General features: G+C 47.5%; 1 protein-coding gene across 2 annotated transcripts; it reads right to left on the bottom strand.

Moving 5' to 3' along the window:
• Positions 1-177: 177 nt before the first annotated feature.
• On the bottom strand, positions 178-21,654 carry Sec14l2 (SEC14 like lipid binding 2). 2 transcript variants are annotated; one of them, XM_047560461.1, is made up of 12 exons: positions 21,499-21,654; positions 19,425-19,500; positions 14,692-14,735; positions 14,258-14,317; positions 13,799-13,987; positions 12,285-12,380; positions 12,087-12,147; positions 11,351-11,434; positions 7,950-8,056; positions 7,728-7,867; positions 7,433-7,602; positions 178-1,685 (listed from the first exon to the last, which is right to left on the bottom strand). In XM_047560461.1, the coding sequence occupies exons 1-12, from the start codon at positions 21,550-21,552 to the stop codon at positions 1,555-1,557; spliced, it is 1,212 nt and encodes a 403-aa protein (XP_047416417.1). In that variant the 5' UTR covers positions 21,553-21,654; the 3' UTR covers positions 178-1,554. The 2 variants fall into 2 exon arrangements, with proteins under 2 accessions (XP_047416417.1, XP_047416418.1); XM_047560462.1 differs by lacking the exon at positions 21,499-21,654 and adding an exon at positions 19,699-19,717.
• Positions 21,655-23,005: the final 1,351 nt, after the last annotated feature.

Raw genomic sequence — 23,005 nt, 5'->3', positions numbered from 1 at the left:
ATGCCAATCAGGAGGCAAGTTTGTTAGTCGAACCGCCCATAAAAGCTCACGCGAGAGCACAGCAGCAGAGGGTTTTTGCGCAAGCGTCACATAGCGGGAAACTGCAACTAGGTGACGTTTGGGTTTCAAAATAAGGGGCAGCCAGGAATCGAGCGGTGGGCATTGAATTCCACTCCCTGTACAGTCAATGCTTTATTCATCTGTGAATCTTCCTAAAATAGTTTTGTAAACCAAGACCAGGATGTCCTCCTGAGCGATCGACCGGGGGCTGTGCGGCCTAAGCCTCCTCTGGTCAGCGCTAACCCAGCCCCTGCCCGGCCTCTCTCAACTTCGCAAGACGAGCTCCCCAGGTTGAACCAGAGCCCGGGGTCCACGGGAAAAAAGGTCCTGCAAGGGCCTTCCCGAGTTCTGAGCAGCCCAGGATCTGGCGTTTTCCCGCAGGACGTGTCGGTTCAAGTGCTGTGATTTCGTGGCCGTCCCCAGTCCCAGGTTTTGCGAGATGCTGGCCAGGCCTTTGGCAGCCTGCCCGGACAATCTCTCGGCCTGGCTACCTACATTCACAGGCACGAAGAACCCACTTTGCACCCGTTACACGCCTCCCACAGAGATGGGACTATCAAGGTCTTGTTCAGGTCAGTCAGGAAGCCGGTTGGCGGGCACTGTGGGAGACTCAGAACAAAAAATGCTCTGAGTGCTACTGTCTTGATATCATTTGTCATTTTTGCCTGGAATGCTCAAATGGAGAGTTACTTAATGAGAAGCTGGTGGCACCAAAAAGGGGATGGAAGGCCCTCTTTTAGGACTTATTCCCAATCCTAGCCTCCTTGGTCCTTCCACCAGCTGTGATCCCTAGAGGTAATTGCCCTTGTGCTTTTGTTTGCTTTGGAGAACAGTGGCTGGGTACCAAATCCCAGGAAGCTCTGAGTCACTGACCATCATTAGTAATTAAAGTGACATTCAGTAGGGCCCAGGAGATACCTGGAGTTCTTAAGGTGAGAGACCTGCCTATCAACCTTCTGTGCTGACTTGAGCCACTCCTGAGACATGGGAAAAGCCAAAAGATACCCCAGCCTCAGTGATAAAAAAAAGTTTGGAAGAGCATCTGATTCCCACCATAGCTCTAGCAACCAGCCACCCTGCTGTCCCTCCTTGATATAAATGTCGATGTTCATTCGGGAGCAAGTTCCTCCCCTACAATTGGCTTCCCTGAAATGTTAGGTACCCTGCTTTTCTAATTTATTCCCTGCTGCCATCCCCATGGTAACCCCTCTCCCTGTCTTAGCTGTCACTGAGGTGAAAGTTGGCAAGGTTTATAGAACAGATAGATCCTATTGTGATGGTCAGCCCCCAGGGACTCCTTAGTAATTTGAGAGGCAAGGAGACCCACTCTAGCTATTTGCCCTGTTCCTGATTCTAAAATGAAAGCTCCCATATCCAGCCTGAAATCTTCCCTCTAGCCCAGTTTCTTTGGGCTGTAGGATTGCAGGAAATGACTGCTACAAGGAAACCAACAGGGAGACACTGAGGGGGCCAGGCCTGCTGTAGATGGAGGCATTATTTTGGGGTGACTGCCCCCAGCTGATTCATCTTCTCTTCTGAGGCTTTGTCTGGAAGCAGGACCTCCACAGTGAAACTGACCTTCTTGGCATGAATGAAGCTGTAGGTGTTGTCAAACCGCAGGACATCTGAGGGGAGGCAGAAAACCAGACATTCAGGCAGCTTTAACAGAAAGCTCAGGAACAGCGATTTTTGTTGTTTTTTATTGACTGAGCAAGACAGTGTGGGAGGTAATGGGGATGAAGGGAGTATGCCCAATCGTCTTTGACCTTCTAAACATTAGTCTAGCTGGGCTGACAAGATTTTGTGGAGTGTAAAGCATGCTAAGTGCCAGATGAGTGACAAAGACAATCGTATCTGTAACATCTGGGAAGAAGAGGGCTCTGTACACCACAACCTTGGCTTTTTAGACAAGACAGAGATTGAATTGGGCTTTGAAAGGGAGCATAGAATTAATAGCAGTAGTAGTAGTTGTAATAATAGTAATAATGCCTATTTATGTTTCACAGCATTGGGTTGGTAATCTGTGTATATGATCACATTATTCCTCGCAACTCTATGAATTTTTTTTTTTTTTTTGTGGTACTGGGGAATGAACCCAGGGCCTTGTGCTTGCAAGGCAAGCACTCTATCAACTGAGCTATATCCCCAGCCCTCTATGAGTTTTATGCCTGATAAAAAGGAGGTCTCCTATGTCATGTAGTGAAAAAATGATAGAGCTAAATTTGCCTCTGGTCCACATTCCTCTTTGTCTTGCCTGCCTTGGGCTCTGGAAAACCCAGCCCTGTTCAGTTTCTGATAAAAGGTAAAATGTGCAAACTTCGTAAACTAGGAATTTATCCTGCAAAAAGATAAATGGACAAGGGTGCTCACTGCAGATCTGCTTATAATAAAAAACTGGGAAAACTCAAAAGTTCTTCAAGGGAAAATTGCATAAACAATTATGCTGTAATCCATATGATGGAGTGCTATTTTATATCATATAAAAAGATAAGCTTGATATATTGACTGGGGAAATGTCTACAATATATCCTGAAGCCCCATCCCCCCAAAAAATGTCTTTGTTTTTTGTTTTTGTTTTTGTGTAGGGGATTGAACCCAGCAGCGCTTAACTACTGAGCTACATCCTCAGGCCTTTCAATTTTACAGACAGGGTCTTTCAGACATAATTCCTATGAATGCATTCGTGTGTGTAAATGGCCTATTTATAATGGAAACGTGATACTTGTAAAGGGATGGAAAATATTTGGTAAAATAATAGACAAGACCTATTAGCAGTGATTTCCTCTGGGAAGAGAAAATGGGCATGTAGTTGGCAGACAAAGCTTCCAAGCCTTGGCAATAGAACAGACTAGCTTTTAATCTAACTCTGTTTCTTTGAAAAGTTGTTCCATTTCAGTCAAACATCCCCTTCAAGAGAACTAAGCACAAAAACAAAAACACTAGTTCCACCTCTTCCCTATGCTGGTCTTCTCCCACTTTTCCCAGCAAGAAGAAAAACTTATGTATTTATCCTAAGACTTTCCCTTTCTCTTTTCCTGACCCTGGATAAAATGATAGCTTAGACCAACAGTAGGCACACCACCCACTCCTTCCTGGCATGAAGTGAATATGTCATTTTCTCTCTGTACCAGAGGTCTTACAGCCCTGTAAAGAGGGAAGTTTTACAGGGCATGGTGGCACATGCCTGTAATCCTGGTCACTTGGGAGACTGAGGCAGGAGGATTACAAGTTCTAGGCTATCCTCAGCTAATTAGCAAGGCCTTGACTCAAAAAATAAAATGGGCTGGGGATGTGGCTCATTGGTGAAGTGCCTCTGGGTTCAATCCCTAGTACAAAACAAGCAAACAAAAAACAAGGAAAAAAATGAAGTTTCCTCTCTGCCCTGGATGACACAGCCTTGTCAACTAGAGTCCATCATGCTGGGAGAAGGATCCTTTGATTTCCTTAGATCAAGTAGCAGCATTGAAATGGCTCTGCCTAGCAAGATATTCTGCCTTCAGAAATGAGGAAGGGCTTGATCAGAGGCACAGGCCCTCAGGAAGTGGAGTCACTGCAGCTCCGGAGTCTGCATGGTTCATCTTTACACTAGTCATCTATTCACAGGCTCATGGAGCCACTAAAGACCTTTCAAGCTAGGGCTTCCCAACTTTTGTTGGGATCTAAGAATCCCCCTTGAGAATCTGATGAAGGCATCAAATTTCAGATTCCATGGAACCCATCATAGACTCTCTGGGGCAGTGGTTCCCAATGGGAAAGATACTGTTCTAAAGATAAGTTGTCCTCTCATTCATATAATGAAAAAAAAAAATTCTAGGGCTGGATGTAGCTGAGTGGTAGAGCACTTGCCTAGCATGCCTGAAGCATTGGGTTTAATCCCCAGCACTGCAGGGAAACACACACACACACATACACACACACACCACATACATATGTATAATCTCAAATATACATTTGATATGAGTTTCCTTTTATTCCTCTTATAGATAGAAGATTATATTGAACACGGATACCCTACCACTTAGCTACATCTACAGCCCTTTTTATCTTTTATTTTGAGACAGGGTCTCACCAAGTTGCTGAGGCTGGCCTGGAACTTGAGGCAGGATCCTCCTGCCACAGCCTCCTGAATTGTTGGGATTGCAGTCATGTACCACCATGCCCAGCTATATTGATTTTTAAATTATATGTTAGGTATATTATATATTTATGAATTCCATTTGAGAATAGTAAAGGGGACACTACACATTCTTTGTTTTATAAAAGGGGAGTGTTTGATCTTTAGGATTTAAGATAGCTGCTTTGGGGAGTCCATGGGCCCCAAATTAAGATCTGCTCTGGTCTACTTCCCTCATTTTCAAAAGAAGGGAAGCCACATCTAATTCTTTAGAGATACTTGTTCAAGACACTCGAAGAACTGGTAGCCAAGTTGGACTTTCTCAGAAAGCAGACCTTCTGTTGCCCGGCTGGCCTCTTTTCACCCAACAATGGCAGCAGCGCAGTGTCACTTTCTTTCTAGGTCTTCATGACCACATTATGCCCTCCTATTGGACAAAATCTAGATCTTTTCTCTGAATATTTCCATTCCTAATTGAGTATTCCATACACAGTAGGCCCTCAGTAAATATTTGGTGAGAGCAAAAATCAGTTCAAACTTTGGTCCCCTCAGCAATACACCTGGACAAGGGTCAGAAAAGCCCAATGAAAGTTAATGTGTTCCAGCCACTGGAAGCTGGTGCACCGAGGGGTTTAATTTCTCCACTGGATGATTGTGTTATACCTTGCAGGGGAATCTTCTGATTCTCTGAGGGCACTTCCTACCACAGGTGAGCTTGTGACCCAACACTGGATTCTCTGGGCTTGGGTTTAACCTGAGCCATGCCTCAGATAACAGCTAATCCCACCTCATTGTCTTTATACCTGGGAAGGTGGAATGGATGCTGCTGCCTGATTGCTTTTCCTGGGAATGGGTGATTCACAGATCCTAGTCAAGGCCCTGTAGACAGCAGGATTCAGGTAGGTTCCTATCAAGAATGTTTCCAAGAGGAACTATATATAATAAATTTGGGATTTGCAAACCAAAGCCTGATTATGTTAAAAGGTTCATAGTCCCTTCACAGGCTGTGTTGCCCTTAAGCTACTAAGGAAGAGAGAGAGGGGTAATGGGCAATGCTAGAATATAGGTTGGAGCTCTCCTAATTGGATCTATGACAGGGAAATTACTTTCCTGGTCTGGGACTCCTCTCTCTCTATTGTCACATCAAGGTGATGTCCTAATCATCTCTAAGATAGTCTATGGCCAAGAAATCATGGACTAGGATTCTAAAGAATTTCTTGCTGTCTATATAAGTTACTTTGTGGGAAAGAGAATATCCCTTCTCTATACCTCATCTTCCCATCTTTTAAAAAAAAGAAATTCAAGCTTGTATGTACAAAGCACTTTATCCTCTGTGGGTGACAGTGTCTGAGTTGGTGCTAAACCTTGTTCTTGCTGAAGCAACAACGCCTTCTCCCCCTGGACCGGGCTACTTACTAACAAGAATAGGGAGCCATATTGTGCCACAAAGCATCTGTGAGGAGGGGGCGGTAGAGACTGAGGTTGCCTGAGATGTGAGAAATGAGAAAGAAACACAGATTGGGTGATGGTGTGGACCATCACAGAGGCTGAGACATCTGTGGAGCTAGCTCAGACCTCCTGGTGGTGCTGCCTTAGAGATGGGCTGTAGGGCTAGATGTGGTGGTATATGCCTGTAATCCCTGCTACTCTGGAGGCAGAGGAGGAGGAGGAAGAGGAAGAGGAGGAGGAGGAGGAGGAGGAGGAGGAAAGGAAGAAGAAAGAGCCCAGAGCACAGTGGCACTTGTTCTAGCTGCTCGGGAGGCGGAGGCAGGAGGATCACAAGTTCAAAGTCAGCCTCAGCAACTTAACGAGACTCTGTCTCAAAATAAAAAATAAAGGACTGGGGTTGTGGCTCAGTTGTTAAGCACCCCTAGGTTAAATCCCTAGTACCAAAGAGAGAGAGGGAGAGGCAGAAGGAGAGAGAGAGAAAGAGAGAGAAAAAAGAAAGAGAGAGAGAGAGAGAGAAATGGGCCTCTAGGCTTCTCCCATTTTTGCAGCATAATCTCCAGGATGGTCCTGCTCCCACAATTACCCTAAAAATAATAATGGTAGCCACAGAGTATTGAGTGCTTGCTATATGCCAGGCGTTATGGTAAGTGCCTCACAGATCTTATATCTGGTATCCCTATAAGATACCCCAGTAGCAATTAAGAAATTGAAACTCAGGGAGGTTAAGTCACTTGCCGAAGGCCAGGCAGTCAGCCAGTAGTCCAGTCCAATTCAGGTCTGATCATAAAACCCTTGCTCATTGACTTTCCACTCCCAGCCCCTTGACTCTGTCAGCAAGGAAACTAGGAATTTGTGTTTGTGTATGCACACATGCTTATAAATGTATTGCATTATTGCAATAAAGTATATTTGCAGAAATAGTGTAAAAAAATGAAAGCCCTAATTCTAATGCTAACTCTAATAGGGGTTATTTCAAGGGAGTTTAATCATTCTAGTTCTCCTGAGATAACCACTATTAGAGTTAGCCTAGGCTCCCCAGAATTCTTTTCTGTGTACACACTTTTTTAAAACCAAAGTTAGTATATGCCATACATGCTATGTTTCATTTAATATGTATCAGATATCTTATATCTCAATTTATTCTCTTTAATGTCTATATGATATTCCATTGTATGGATGGACTATAATTTATTTAACAAGACCTTCTTTATGGCCATTTGGTTCACTGCCAGTTTACCAGGCTGCTAGGAACATCCTACTCCCTCTTTCTTTATGTATTTGTGTAAATATTTCTGTAGGATATGTTTCCAGAAGTAGAACTGCTGAGTCAAAGGAAGTTTTAATCAATATTGCAAAGTCAAGAGAGGTTAAACACTTTTTACATGTCTGTTTGCCATTCTTATTTCTTCATGTGTAAACTGCCTATTCACATCCTATGTCTGTTCTTGGTCAACTGGACATGAGTGGAACTGATTGGTCAAGATTGGGTTTCCTCAGCATACTGCTTGACCTCTGATCCCTACACCTATCCAGCCAGTTCTGCCTCTCTGACCGGTGGGGAAAGAACATCCTCAGAAATGTCTGCCCATAGTCACAGACCCAGTTAGACCCAAAAGCCGACATTCTGAACCCCAGTGCTCACCTACACTATGACTCACCTATACCTGGGAGAGCCTTCCTACTGCTAACCAGCTGAGTCACCTTGAACAAGTCATTATACTTCTCCAAGCCTCAGTTTCTCAGAATGGACTCACAGGCAGAGAGCTGGATAGAGGCTTTGCCAAGCATTGCCAAGATAGATATACTTACAGATGCCAGGATCACTGCAGGTGAGGGTCCCATCCTCAGGGACCAGGTGGGAGTTGTACCTCTGGTTAGGCAGCACCTCTGTCATCTCCCCTGCCCGTTGCCTCTCCCCCATCTTGGTCTTCAGGAAAATTCCAAAACCAACGTCTGCTCCCTCTGACATGAACTGCCACCTGCAGGAGATAGCCACTCATTTAGACATAATTCCACCTGCATGTGTATATCTCTGGCACTAGGGTTCTTCCACTCCAGCCCACTCACTGGAACCTGTAGTTCTCCTGAAAGGACCAGGTCCTACCTGAGGACACAGCCTGGAAAGAGGATCTCATACTCCACTTGATGGGAAGAGCCACGGGAAATCTGCACATTGTGTTCATATTGCTGCTTTACCTGGTCTCGCACATGATACTTCTTGGGGATGTCACCCCCGTAGTTGATCTAAAAGCAGAGCACGGAATGAACTGGAAAGTATATTTAAGCCAGGCTTCCCTGTTCACCTTCAGCCCCTGGTAGTGCTCACCTTGGATTTGCACTTGGGGTTTCCATCAGGGTCAGTCATGGTGCCCCCGTACTCCACAGGCAACTGGTCAGGGCTGATGTGTTTCAGTAGAACCTCCTTCCAGTTTGCTGGCAAGAGAGGGAAGGATGAGATATGTCACTACTAGGCAAGATTTCATCACAGCCCTGACAGTCTGTATTAAAGCAACAGAAAAAAAACTGTCCCTTTCCCTTCCCCTATAAAGATGGGCATTAGAAGGGTATGATGCATGCACGGTACTTTTGAGGGGGTTAGGAATAGCAATTTCCCAGAGAAATGACCTGTCCCGGGCCAGGAATTGGGAGACCTGAGTTGCTATCCTCTGACTGGCTGAGCAACCTTAGAAAGTTAGTTCATTCAAGCTAGTTCTTCCTGCCCTACAGGGTTGTGGCAGGAATGAACTAAGTATACTTGAGAGGGCACTGTAAACTGTAAGGTGCCCTACACTAAAAACAATATATTATCATCCCCAAGGAAGGTGGTGCAAACATTAAAGTACAAGCAGGAAGGGGACAAAGTGGGGAAGGGTGTTTCAGGCAAAGGGAACAGCATGTGCAGCAGACAGGAAGGTCTGCTCTACCCTGATAAGATGGAAGTCTGCACTTATACATAATTGTGCTCAATTGTAACTTACTAAATGAATCCACTGTAAAGTGATCCCTTAAATAGTTTCCCTTGGCTTTACCCAAGCCCCAAGTCCACTCCTGCCCTTGTTGTTTTGGGCTATTTGGCTGCTTTTTATAACCAAGCTCTCTCCTGACTAGAAGAGTGTGATTCTAGTGCATCCAGTGCTGAGAACCACATTTCCAGCAACCACATTTGTGAAGAAATATCAGCCAAGTACAATGTTTTGATACTGGAAACCTTTCTGTGCTGACTATATAGACCATCTCTAGGCAGCAACTCCAAGCCATGGGGGACAGTGCATTGTCTTTTTTGCAGTGCTGACTAAAACCCTACAGGGACATGGTGGCACGTGCCTATAATCCCAGTAATCCCGGAGGACGGGGCAGGAGGATCCCAAGTTCAAGGCCAGTCTCAGCAACTTATTGAGAACCTGTCTCAAAATTTTAAAAATAAATAAAAAGGGCTGGGGATAGCTCAATGATAGTGGACTCCTGAGTTTAATCCCTAGTACCAAAAGAAGAAAAGAAACCCACAGAGACTGTCCATGGTCTTTAAGTCCTCCAATTTTTAGGACCCAAAGACCAGGCAACTTCTGGGAACATAATGCCTGTGGTTTCTAGAGTGATTTAATCTGCATTGCTAAGCTCCAGTGACCAGCCTGGAGTGAATTTCATCCCTCCTTCGATGAAGATCCTGTACCTTCCCAGCCTGAGGCAGGTTTGGTTGAAAGAATTTAGGTGTGGGTGGGAGAACAGACTGAGCCTCCTACATAGTTCGGCTGCCAGGAAACCAAACCGTCTCATGTACATGGTGGGTGGTAGCAGCAGATAAACCAAAAATCATAAAAGCCTTTTGCTCTGAATTTTCATTTCTTCCCCCAGTTCAGCTGGAGAGTTGGGATAAGGCCAGAACAGTTCTTCCCATCTTACAGAGGGAGTAACTGAGGCAATGAGAAACACAATCTGTCATTGCTGGGGCTAGGGCTAGAACTCAGAAATCCTGCACTCTCCTGACAATGTCATACATACCCCATCTCTCTAGCACATGTTTGGAAAATCATCGCTTTTAATGTGTCACATAAAGGGGAACATTCAGAAACCTTCAGAATCCCTATGACCTACCCCCAGTTCAGTAGCACAAGGAGGCATCAAACCTTTGAGCTGTCCCAATCTACCTTTCTAGCTCTTTTTCCCAACACTCCATGTCCTGCTCCAGAAAAGCAAAACTGCCTCTCCCTGGCTAGCTTGATACCTGTGCATCCTCCTTGTGAGTTTTGGGTCATGCTTTCCCATGTGCCTCTGTGTTCTCCCTGCTTCTCTGCATATTCAATCCCTATTGGCCTGCTTCTCTGCCAACCTCATTAATCACTTCTTCTCAGTCTCCCTGGTGGGTACTTTTTCCTCTGCCTGCTCTTGAACTTGGATATTCTCCCAAGGTCCAGCCTCTGTTCTTCCCTGGGCATCTTATCTACTCTCAAGGTTTTAGCTGCCACCTTTATTTGATAACTCCCAAATCTCCAGATGAGTTCTCGCCTAAGCTTCAGGCATATGTGTTCCCAACATCTGTAGATCTCACAGACTCCTCAGGCTTAACCCCAAGCTCATTCAAGTTCCTACCAGTTGTTTTCCTCTGTCAAACTAATTTAGCATCAGCATCTACTCTGTCATTTATGCCAGACATCAAGGAGCCATTCTGGATTTCTCTTTCTCCCGTAGCTCCTACATCCAGTCAACTTGAGTTCTGCTGTTTTACTTCCTAAATAAGCATAAATCCAACTTCGTCTCCTTATCCCTACCACCACTGCCCCAGTACATGATTGCAATACCCCTCACATGGACTGTGGCAACAGTGTGCAAACTGGTATCTGTCCTACACGATCTTGCCGTACATCAGTTTAAAATCTGATGGTGGTACTCTCTTACTGAGAAGTCTTCTCTGGCTCCTGGGGACCTATATAGTCATGTCCCAGCTTCTCAACATGGTACCCTGGGTCCTCTGCAGCCTGGCTCCTGGCTCACCTCTTGCTGCACCCTGTCTCATGTTTAATAACAACTGCCTGTGTCAGACCAGAAGGTCTTTGCTCAATGCTTACTTTCTGCCAGGCAGCTTCCTGCCTTGTTGCAAGCTCTTACTCATCCCACAGCAGCATGCATCACTTCTTCCCCAGCTCAAGTGGGGCGGGTGCCCCTGCTCAGCTCTCCCATGTGCTTTGTGGTTTCCCCTTTCTTCAATTTACCACATCATGCTGATAAACATCTGTTTGTGTCTCCCTTCCCTGAGAGTTCTTCAAGGGACTCTGTCTTTTTCATCTTTGGAGCCTGGCACTTAGCCCAGAGCCTGGCACATGAGAAGGTGCTTGTCACATGAAGCCACTCCTAGTTGCCCCCAACTGAAAGCAGTCTTGCTCTTCTAACCTCCATGGCACCTTCTCAATGTGTTTTCTAGTGTCTTCTAGTTTGTATCTCAGCTTTCTCTCTATAGGTCACCTCTCTCCTATATATACCATAAACACCTTAAGGGCAAAGACTGGAGTTTCATTCATCTTTGAATCTGCGATTATAAGCCCACTGTTTGCTTCCAGAATATCTGAGAAAAAGTGCTTATGAAAACTGACAGGAAGGCCCTATCTCTGTCCCTACTTGCCTGTGGGTCCCACTGCTCCCAAGCCTTCACCCTGGCAGCCATGGCTATACCTGGGAAACAGGTATTGGGCCACAGACCAATCTGTGGATTTGAGAAGAATCTGGGCTACTCACCTCCAAGGACCATGATCTTCTTCCGAGTGTCCTCACTCAGGAAGGGTTTGATGAGATTATAGGCCACAGGAAACAGCTTGGGGGCTAGAACAGAGACCAGACCATGTGAGGCTGGGGGCAATGTTCAGTCAATCCCTAATGGTGTCATCTGGAGCCTACCTCTCTGCAGCGTCGCTACTACATGTTGAGCCACACATCCCTGGTGCTATGGAGTGCACATAGGCTGCCTGGGGTGTGAGGTTCAGTATGACACCTGTTTGAAGTTCAGCCTCCCTATCCTTGGATCTGTTCAACTGATCCCTTCCTATCTCATTAGGCTAGACAGCTCAGAGGAGGTGACAAAAATTAAAAGCTCTGCACATCAGAAAGCATCTGATATGTCAACGTCAACCTTTGGAACATGACCTTGGGCCCCTCCTTTGGCTCCTTATTTTACTTTTCTTAATCTGCCCCCAAGTAATGTTTTTGGCCTCCTTTCTCATTTGACTTCATCACTGGAAATTCCCAACTTTTTTTTTTTTTTTTTTTTGGTACCAGGGATTAGATCCTGGGGCGCTTAACCACTGAACCACATCCCTAGCCCTTTTTTTATATTTATTTAGAGACAGGGTCTCACTGAGTTGCATAGGGTCTCACCAAGTTGCTGAGGTTGGCTTTAAACTCGCAATCCTTCTGCCTCAACTTCCTGAGTCACTAGGATTACAGGTGCGTGCAACAGTGCCCTGCCCCAACTTACCTTTAACAACAAACAGACGCTTCAGTGTTTCAGGATAATTTTCCTCAAACATGCAGAGAAACTGTGGAAACAAAAAAAATCACATATCCAGCAGACTCAGCCCTTTGTTCCAGGGAGAGAAGCCCTGCTTTCTCCAGACCAAAATCTGCCCCATCCCACAGGGCAACCTAGCTGAGGGTCCCACTTCCATTCCCTCACCTCTCCATAAGCTTCCACTGCAGGTTTCCAGAGATGCTTGAGGCCCAGCCCCTCGCAGTCATAAATCATGGTGATGGTCTCTATTTTCTTCCCCAACTACAGGGAACGGATAGCAGAAAGTCACATTAGGCTGCCCCAGTGCAGAAGCCCAGCCCTGTTCAGGGCAAATGCTGATTGCACCATGTACACATAGAGCAACACATCTGGTCTGGGCTGGGCCCAGGATTTTCCAAATTGAGTTAACCACCCTAGGCTGGAATTGTGGCCTAAGCAAGTGGTTCCTCCTGCCTAGGTCTCCATGTTCTCATCTGGTAAACGACTGGGTGGATATAGATTACATCTGAGGTCCTCTTGTCCTGAAGGTTCGCCTGGAAGCCTCTCTTCCTTTGAATCACTGTGTGATCTGTGGGCAGCACCCATGCGGCACCTGTGCAGTCAATTCTTGTGTAGGTATAGATGACCTGTTTGCTCTAAGCCCTTAAGGGTGAATGAAGGTTCAATGTCTCCTGCATCCCCAGCCCCCTGGGGTCTCTGCACCCAGTAGCCTCTCTGTGAACATTTGAAGATGGCAGTACTGAAATGTCCCTAAACTTTATCATACTGTTTCACTGGATCTTTACAACTGTTGGAAGGAAGGAAGGAGAGAAGGTCAACTTGTTTCTCAGTCTTTTTCTCAGTAAGGGCATCAGCAGTCCTGATCTCTTTTGAATTCAGAGTTAGACAAAAACAGAATCTGAGTTCATCTACACCAATGGTGCTTCGATACTTGTTCAAGGATGGGTTGGTGCATGACAAGTTTTCACTGGTCTTCATATATATAAGAAAAATAACAATATTATAGTGGGTTTTTGTTTTCGTTTTTGGTTGAGGTACTAAGGATCAAACCCAGGGCCTCACCCATGCTAGGCTCTGTTGCTCTACTGCTGAGCTACATTCCCAACTGCAGTGAAGTTTTTTTGAAGACACATTTTTTCAATTTGAAGGACTGTTATACTCGGGAGGCTAAAGCAGCAAGATTGCAAGTTCTAGGCCAGACTGGGCAACACCGCAAGAACCTGTCTCAAAATAAAAAATAAAAAGAACTGAGGATGTAGCTCAGTGGTAAAGTGCCCCTGGGTTCAATCCCAAGTGCCAAGAAAAAAAAAAAAAAAAAAAAAAACTAAAGCACTGCCTTTTATTCTGAAATTATACCATTCCTATAGTTTGGGGTATTAAGGCAATAATAGATGATCATTTTAAGTACTTATTTGGCAAAATAAAATTTGTCAGGTTGGGGTTGTAGCTCACTGGTAATAGCACTTGTCTAGCATATGCAAGGCCCTGGGTTCAATCACCAGCACAACAAAAATTGGTACATTATATCAATTTTTCAAATTCTGAGACTTTACTGGTCTTTGAAATCCAAAAGCCTGGCCTCAGCCCTGAGGCTGTACTTCCATCCCTCTGTGACATCCTTGCTTCTATTTGAATGCCTCCACATGTCAACTCATTCTGGACAACAGCAGGCCACCCACCTTTGTGCTCTGGCAGGCACACTCCTGCAGAAGCAGCTCACAGTCCCGCATCTTGGTCCTTAGTAGGTCCTGTTTGGTGGCTGACAACAGCAGACCCTTGGCATCCAGAGGCCCAATGATATCGTACCAGACAGGGCAGCCCTCCAGGTCATAGCCACACCTGCCCCCTGACAGATACTGTTGGATCACCTGAGTAAAGACACCTGAGTGAGTAGGTGGTACCTGGACAGACCCAGGGCATCCCTACCTTCCCTGGATGGCAGAGCTTTACTTTGGGTTCCTTAGTCTCTCCTTCCACATCCCTCTCCTGGATGCCAATGGATACCCACTCTGGAAACCATCATGGCTCCCTTGGCCCTGTCATACCTTTCTTCTGAGAATCTCAGTTCATAGAAACAGGACACAGGCTGTGGGTCTATTGTTCTAACATTGAAATGGAGCAAGCTAATGTATCCTCACCTCTGGAGGCTGCCAGCTAATGATGTTGTCAATATCCTTTTGCTTTCGGAACTCCACATGCTGCAAACATACAATCAATCAAAGATTTTAAAGTGGGAAGTGGGAAGGAGGGGCGAGTGGGGGTTCTTAATATGCATCTAACTATAAGTGACAGCATGAAATGGAAAAGAAGGCCCTGCCTGTTTTAGAGGTCTCAGCTGAACAGATTAGCATTCTTGCCTGGCCTGGAACTGGGAAAGCTCTGCATATCCAAGGAAAGGAATGCACTTTGTCCCAGAGGGATAATGCAAGTGATCGGCTAAAACTCAGATGTTACACAAGCAAAGGGCTGTGATCAGAGTAGGTGGGGGTAGGCAAAAGAAATCCAGGCAAGGTGTGATTCTGACAGGGAGGAACAGAGGCAACAGCGGGATTTGAAGCCAAATGGATCTCACCTTCCGGAGCATAGCCTCTGACTTCTGTAGGTCGAAGCTTCTTGCTATAATAGAGAAACATGGTCAGGATTAAACCGGCAGTCTGGGTGTCCAAGGATGGAGAGATTTCCCTGTTTCCATCCTGGGACCACTCGTCTAGGGCATGTTCCCAGCTGCCTCACAGGTCATCCCACAAGCAGAAGCCAATATGAGGACCTCCACTGAGGGCTCCTGAAACACCGCAGCCCCTGGTTTTGTGGGGAGTATAGGTCAAGTTCAGGGAAGCTGGGTGCGGGATTGCAACTTCAGGGTCAAGAGTTCTACTCCAGTGGATGCAATCAGGTGAAGGGTCTTATCTCTTCTCAGGGAAAGTGAACCCTGGACCCCCTTATCATTTGACATGGACAAACTTTATCTCCTCCAGTCTAACATCCAGTCCTGGGAAATTGACCCACAGTTCAAAGATGAACATAGTTGCCCTGTAATCTGAAATGGAACTGGCAGAACCCCCCAGTGAGGTAGAGAAGTCAATACGCCTCCAGTCAATCTTGTCATGTTCTTAAAGGATCCACACATACCTTAAAGGAGCACAAAGAGTTTCTGAAAAGTTTCTGAATTAAAGTTTACCTGAAGGGCTTGGGTTGTAGCTCAGTGGTAAAGCACTTGCCTAGCATATATGAGGCACTGGGTTTGATTCTCAGCACCACATATAAATAAATGAATAAATAAAATCAACATCTAAAAACATTTTTTTTAAAGTTCACCTGAACCAACACTTTATTTATGCATGAACCCCAACAAGTTATCCTGCTCAAGTCTGAACACAAAGACCTCACTGTCCCTCAAGGCCATTTCCTCCCAACTAATTAGAGCTGCCATCTGCATTCCTCATACTGAGCGGAGATCCAGAAACACTCAGGACAGGGTTGCTTCTTCAGTCACAATACTACCCTTCCAGTACTAGAAAATTCTGTGCTGTCGACCTGGATCTGTGTTAGTATCATGCTGTACATCCTTGGAGACTTTCACTGTTCCTCACAATCAGTTTCAAGACCATCCTCATAACTTCCCTTTGGATGTTTTCCAGTTTGTCAAGGGCTCTCTTAAAGTATGCTGTTCAGAGTCAAGCATAGCCCCAGGTGTTGTATGCCTTCTCCAATAAAGCCTAAGAATTTTCTTGACAATAGTCCTGCCCTTAGCCCAGGCAGAACTTTGAGTCAACTGAAAGCCACAAATCTTTTGCACCTGTGCTGTTGAGCCTTTATCCCATACATAGAGATCATCCCTATCAAATTTCATCTTGGTACAGTCAACTTCATTCTATTCTTTGAAGATTTTCTGAGATCCAGATTCTGGCCAATTTCACCATCTGAACTATGAACTGTACGCCCCCATCCCTAAGTTGTACAACCTCCATGGATTTGTTTGGCATCTAGATCAACTGAGAACCCTGGAACTTGGGCCAGAAAGGCTGCTCCCTGGGCTGTCACTTGTCCCTTCATATCACTTTCTAGGAGCAGATGAGCACATTCCCTAACTGCTGTCTTAATTCTAGTCCTCTCTGTGGGCTCTGACACTTCATCACGATGAGGTTTGACCAGTGCCACACCCATCACGGGTGCTGAACACACACTGGTAGAACTGAACAGTCACTCTCAGGAACTGGTCTTGGGAAGTTCCCCTTGACTACCACCCTTCCAGTGCCATTGCAGCTTGTAGAGAAATATAATGCAGATTTGCATCCCCGCTCTTCCACCTTCTCCATTTGACCTTAGACAAGATACTGCATATCTCTGACCAAATCATCTGATAAGCTAGGAACACTAGTAAGAGATGAAGCAGTATCTTCTCATGATACAGGAGTTAGACCACGAAAATGGGACTCTTCCACAGAAGGGACACACTCCTGAAAGGAGAGCCCTTATCTTCCTAAAGAACAGGGGCAGGGTGGCAACAAATGGTGAACCCCTTAATCTGGGGGAAAGCTCTCCAGTTAACCCTTATCTATCAGGGTCCAACATCCAGGGTCTATTGCAAGGGCCTGAGATACTACTTGCTTCTGACAGCTCCTGGCACCTCCCCATTCCTGCTCAGTCAACCTCGCTGGGTTCTTGCTGCCCCAGTCAGTGGCAGCTCAAAATCATGGCATGCAAGAGAACCCAGACTAAGAGCAGCCACCTGGAGTTCTTGTCTGCTCGCTCCCTGGTTCTGTAAAATGCAGACTCAGATGTGCTCTGCCTCCCTCCCAGGGTTTCCACCACCTTTTTATCTTGCTATCTAACCCTCCTTGCTGGGTGCCCAGAGCTCAGCCCCAGCCAGGTGGAGGGACACAATGGGGACTTGTATATCTGATCACAGTGCTTGGGGGCCAGCAGAAGTGAACCCCAACCTCACACCTGGCATCATGCTTGTGTGAGGTTTGCAAATGTCTCCTTTAGAATCCAAGGCAGAAAGAGAAAAGGGTTGTTGTTTTTTTAAGGCAACAAAAACCCTAATTGGAATTCATAATAGGGTCTGACCAGGCCTGAGCTCCTGCCCAAGAAATGTGAGCACAAGTGAAATGCAGACGAGACACTTCTGAACTGTTTTAGAAGCAGAGCTTGGCTACAGGGGCAGCGATGGCTTACTGGAAAGGATGCTGTGGCTCACTGGAAAGGGCGCCGTCTGAGAATCTGGAACCCTAGGTTTCTGCCCTGATTCTGCTTGGCAATGGCTGTGTATCTTCAGGTAAATCCCCTTCCCTCTTTGAAACTAAGTTTTCTCATCTGGCAAATGAGGATGACCACACACTTTGATACCCCTGTGAGTGTGAAGGTGGTGTGGTGCCTGATATGGGCACATGGTGAACTATCAAGCCTTATGCAAAGAAGATTATCCCAGGACTCAGGAGAAGAAGTGGGGTTAGGTGTTTGGGAGAACAGCTGCCAGGACCCCACCATTCTTCATAGACAAAAGAGAGCTACAGAACTCTTTAACTGGCTCTCAGAAACCACACTTCCCTCCAAGCAGCAGCTCCATGCTTGCTTTGATCAGCTTGCAGCTGGCCCTTTAAGGAGGCCACTGTCTTCCCACTCTCTCCACCCACCTGCTTCTAGCTCCAGCCCTTCAGCAAATGCTGGGCCAAAATTTCCTCCAGCCTGGATTAACTCCACTGCCACCCCCACACTGCCCCTCCACCATCTCTGGGTGGGCTGGGAATGCAGGATCACATCTTTTGGGGGAAAAGGGAAAGTGGCATCCAAGGCCCCACATGGCTCTCCTGGATGCTCCTATCCTCAGTATTTGCTAACAGACCCTCAAGAGCATACCAGCACCATTAAATTTCTGGAGGAAAAAAAGAAACTACAGTGACTTAGGAAGCTGAGGCAGGAGGATTGTAAATTCAATCTGGCCAGCCTCAGCAACTTAAACAAACCCTCAGCAACTTAGCAAGACACTGTCCCAAATTTAAAAAAAACAGAAAGTGTTTTTAAAGGACTAGGGATGGAACTTGATGGTAAAGTGCTCCTGGGTTCAACACATACACAAATGAACATACTCACGAATGAACCCCATGGGGCTCTCTCTTTCTGGGGTACCAGGTTAGGTAGTAGTGGGGGGTAGGAAGTGAATATGACACTGTGCCTGCCTCTCTGTAGGTCCTTCTACACACCAATCTGACCAGCAGGTGCAGTTGCAGTGCAGAACCCTAACCCTAACCCTACATCTGGAAAGATATAGTTGTACACTCCTGAGCATGTAGGTGTGTGTATGAGTCCTCAAATAATAAGATATGATTTGTACTTTAATATTTGGGGATATGATTCTACATCACATCTTAAGATCTGCTAATTTAACACAGTGGTATTTTCTTTGTTATTTTTATGTCTAGTAATAAAGTTTCTATAAAGAAAAAAAAAGTATGTCAGAAGAACTAGGGGAAGTGGCACATGACTTGACTCACAGGAGAGGAGAAGAGGGAAATGAATAGAAAGGTTTTAGGAGTGAGAACAGGGTCAAGTTTGACTCTGATGTTAGTAGCAGCTTGTACAGGTCATCACTACATGCAGAGCTCTGTTGTGTTATATCTTACACTAGGCAGGGCACCCTGCCTTGTCCTGTTCTCCCAGGCAAAGATCTCTTAGGGAAGAAGTGAGACCTTGGTTCAGATGCCACAGCCAGGCCAGAGCAAAGATGGAACTAGAACTTGAGGCCCTGGAACCCGGCAGGTATTTGAGAAATCTTGTCTATGTAGGTTGAGCTGAGCCCTTCACATTCCCCATGCACACTTCCCCTGCTTCAAGTTGCCTGAACTGCTGGCAGCAGAGGGTCTATCACCCAGCAGGGCCCAGAGAAGGTCAGCTACTCCCAGGAACCAGGACTCTAGTTCTAATCTCACCTCTGCTTCTGACTTTTCACATGGTGGGGCCCTCCTCACTGTTCCTCACTTTGCTTCCTCCAGTTGATCAGCAGAACAGATTTATGTAGTAGACAGAAAGAGCACTGTGCTGACCATAAGCGGACTGGGACTCCAGTCTTCTCTCTGCCTGCAGCTCTCCCACAGTGTGCCTTGGAGCAAGTCACTTTGCCTCTCTGAGCCTTAAAATCTTTAACCAATAGGAAGGTTGAGGTTTTGTAATTGCCAAGTACTATTTTATTCTAAAGCCTGAACACCCCAAATTCTCAGATTGCCAGGGGCAGGGTTCCCAGAGGCGGTCATTCTGTTACCCAGAATGCACCCCTGTCTCAGCCTCCCACAGCCCCTCTTCCCTCACCTCGGAGCCAGCGCAGGAGATAATAGTCATCTGGATTCGGCAGCGCAGGCAGCACGTCCTGGACATTCTCCCGAAACTGTAGGGAGAGGCAGCTTGGGTGAATGGTAGGTCCCACCCTGACCGCCCTCTGCCAGGGACTATCCACAGGAGACTCTGTTACATGGTTCAGTGCTATAGAAACTGTCTGAGTATCTGGGCCCCATGGGGCTCTCTGTCTTTCTGGGGTACCAGGTTAGGTAGTAGTGGGGGGTAAGAAGTGAATATGACACTGTACCTGCCTCTCTGTGAGTCCTTCTACACACCAATCTGACCAGCAGGCGCAGTAGCGGGCACTGGCACTATCTTATCCACTCTTCACTCCAAGCCCCTGGGGTATGTTTCACTGTCCCCATTTTACAGATGAAGGAATAAGAGCTCAGAGAGGCTAAGCAACATGTCCAAGGTCAAACACTAATAAACAGAGTTGGGATACACATCTGGGCCTGTCCAGAGTTCAGAGCACATACTCCTTCCACCATGGTCTCCTGCCCCTGGTAACAGAATGGTGAGCAGTGTGCTAGGCAGCAGAAGGAAGGAAGAGGGTGGTCTTACATGACTTCATGTAAAAAATGCATTTAAGCTGGGCTCGAAGGACTTGGAAAGAAGCAGAGGGAGTGGGGTGGGCAACCCAGGTGGAGGGAACAGTTTCAGCAGGAAGCTATGAAGGGGGAAAGTGCAGTTAGAGCCAAACAAGAGAGGTGGACAGTGACCCTAAGGGACAGCCACACCCACCTCCAATCTCTCATTACCTTGTTTTGTGAGCAGGCCCCCATACACCCTCCCCAAGCCTCCAGCTCAACCATTCACCTTTCCCTGGTCACTGACATACAGGACGGCCCCAGAGGGGACCAATAAGGACCATCCACCTCTGCCCTTTGCTTAGGTCAGCCAGGACTGAGACCATCCCAACCCCCAAAGCAGCTCCTAATGTTCCAGGGTCACTGCTTATCCAAACTGCAGGCATGAAGCCATCCCTCACCAAGGACCCTACCCAGTCCCTGGTTTCCAGTTTAATCATATCTTACCTGTTCCCTGCAGGTCAGCAGTAAAATCTGAAGTCTCCCTACCCTGTCTTCCTGGGATGGGGAGGCCCAACCAGGGAAAATTCTTCATGGGGTCAGTGCCTCCCTATTACTGCCATAGCATGGGGCATCTTCTCCCTGGACCCGAGCAATGGAAAACTGCCCACCCACAGGACCTCCAAACCCTTGGGGCTGGACCCAGGCAAGGTCCAGAGAACAGCAAACCTCCCCTCTCTCCAAAAGCAACAGAGATAAGGAGATTCAGCTGGTGGGGAAGTGGGGCCAGACTTTGAACTGTAGCCCCCTCCTCTGCCCAGGTTCACTTCCTTGCCTTCTGAGGAATATTAACCTAAGTCCCCAGTCAGGAAGGGGTCTGGGCTGCAACACAGACGAGGGTTGGTCTTGGCTCAAACAAACCCCAACACAGTGCTTCCTGGAGAGGCATCTTAGACATAGATGTGCTCCCTTCAACATCAGCTGGTCCAACCTCCTCCTTTCATTTCATCAAGGAGCAACCAGAGAAGGACAGGGCTTTGCCCAAGGTCGCACAGCGATTTGGTGCCGAGTAAGGGCGAGTATCCTAAGGAGCTGTCCTGGACCCTTTCCATCTGCCACTGCCTCGGCAAGAGGAAAATCTCCCGGAAATGGGAGGAAACCTGGGGCCCTGCCCCTGTCCCAGGGCCCGACTGCCAGTCCCTGCCAGCCCCGAGGATGAATGTTGCCTTTGTACCCTTAGCAGCCTCCAAGGGCTTCCAAAGCAACCACTTCTTCCCAGGTGGCACCGCCAGGGCTGCCTGGAGCTGGGGCCGGGGTGACCAAACTTCTTGGGGTCCCCAGGCGGACTGAAAGAGGGAAGCGCGGTCAGCTGGGTACGGGTCAAGCGGGGGCGACCGCCAGTCGCTCCCTCCGCCGCCCTCCCGCCGGGACGGTCCCTCGCCACTCAACCAGCCTCTTCTCACCCGAGGACGAGAGCACAGCCCCGAGGAGGGGCCAGGGCCAGGCTGATGGCTCACCTTGGCTAGTGCCTCTTTCTGTTTGGGGCTCAGATCGCCGACTCTGCCGCTCATCCTGGCTCAGGCTCGGGGCGCGGCGGTTGCGGCAGCTGATGGAGAACGGACTCGTTCGCCGCCGCCGGAGTAAAGTCCCAGCCTTTTGCCGGGGCCGCGGGGCCGGCGGCCAAGCCCCGCCTCTTAAAGGATCCCGAGGGGCGGGGTGGGGAGAGAAGCGCGGAGGCGCGCGAGGCTCTGACGCGTGCCCTCTCCATCCTCGGGAATCCGAGCCAGGCGCGGGAGGCGAACCGGAATGCCCACTCGGACTGTGGCCTGCGGGCATCAGAAGACTAGGATGTCTGGGGTTCAGTCCCAAATTTTACCCTTAGCTTTCGGTGTGACCCTAGACAGACACTGAGGCTCCCTGGGCCACTCTTCCCATCGGAACAAGGAGATTGAAAGTTACCAATGACCTTTTATAAGGTTAGACCCCTTAGGGCAGGACCTCGCCGCTCCTGTCTTCCGCACAAGACGGTAGAGAACGTCCTGGTACCCTTGTGAGGAGCCATGTCCCTCTAACATAGCGTCACCCTACCTCTAGGAACTGTGGGATTGGCGGGTCTCTCTGGGGCACTTCTTCCACCTGTCATGCCATCCATTTAGAACCACTGCCGCCAGTCCAGCTTGGGACCTCTCAGCGCCTGACGGCCTTTTCCCTCCACATGTAGGACAGGTAGGGAGAAGAATACCGAGCCAGGTTGAGGAGCAAGGAAGCACAGTCCAGAGTCTCTTCACCCTGGGTCCTGTCCCTCGCTTCTACCCTTCCCGGCTCTCTGCCTAAGGGCTCACACCTCAGCTGGTGTGGAGGAGTGCTTCCTTCCTGGAAATCAAAAGACTTAGGTTTGAATACCAAATTCTCCACTTTTTATGAGATTTCATCAGCAAGAGACTTTTCCTCTCCGAATTCCAGCTTCTGTATTCACTAACTGGCTTGGAGTGAGGAGGGTGATAACCCTTATTTGAAATTAGAAGAAGACAAAAGGGAGTTAATATATTTAATTCACTTTGGGCAGTGCCTAGCACAGAGCTGGCTTCTTGTAACCACTTCCTAGCCCTCCCTGAACAGCCTCCCTCTGCTGCCTACCTGGCCAGTCTTTGTGGAGGAAGCCACAGTGAAAGTATTGGCCCAATGAAAGCAGACCTGCTATCAGTTTATCTGCTTTCCAGCTCTTGCCTAGGGGCCAGAGCTGTGGGTTCCTGGGCAGTGGCAAGTCTTACATGTGTGATGGATGCTCTTGGCAGTCGCAGCCCAGCAGCCTGTGGTCCACCCTATGCCATCTGATTGTCTAGCTACACTCTCGTCACTTCCACTTCCCCACACAATAAAGCCAGTTCCTCCTTTCAGAACTCAGTAGCCTTCCCTCTCTCCCTGGGTTCCCTGTCACTTTAATCCTACCTCTGTGGTAGTACCTGGTCATGTGCCTCAGGTCACTCTTTCCTCCTACTGTGCCAGGCCATAGACACTGTTTTG

Source organism: Sciurus carolinensis, chromosome 8 (assembly GCF_902686445.1).
Source record: "Sciurus carolinensis chromosome 8, mSciCar1.2, whole genome shotgun sequence".
Taxonomy (NCBI): Eukaryota; Metazoa; Chordata; class Mammalia; order Rodentia; family Sciuridae; genus Sciurus; species Sciurus carolinensis.
Note: the sequence above shows the minus strand (reverse complement) of the source record. Positions and strands in the feature narration are given on the sequence as shown.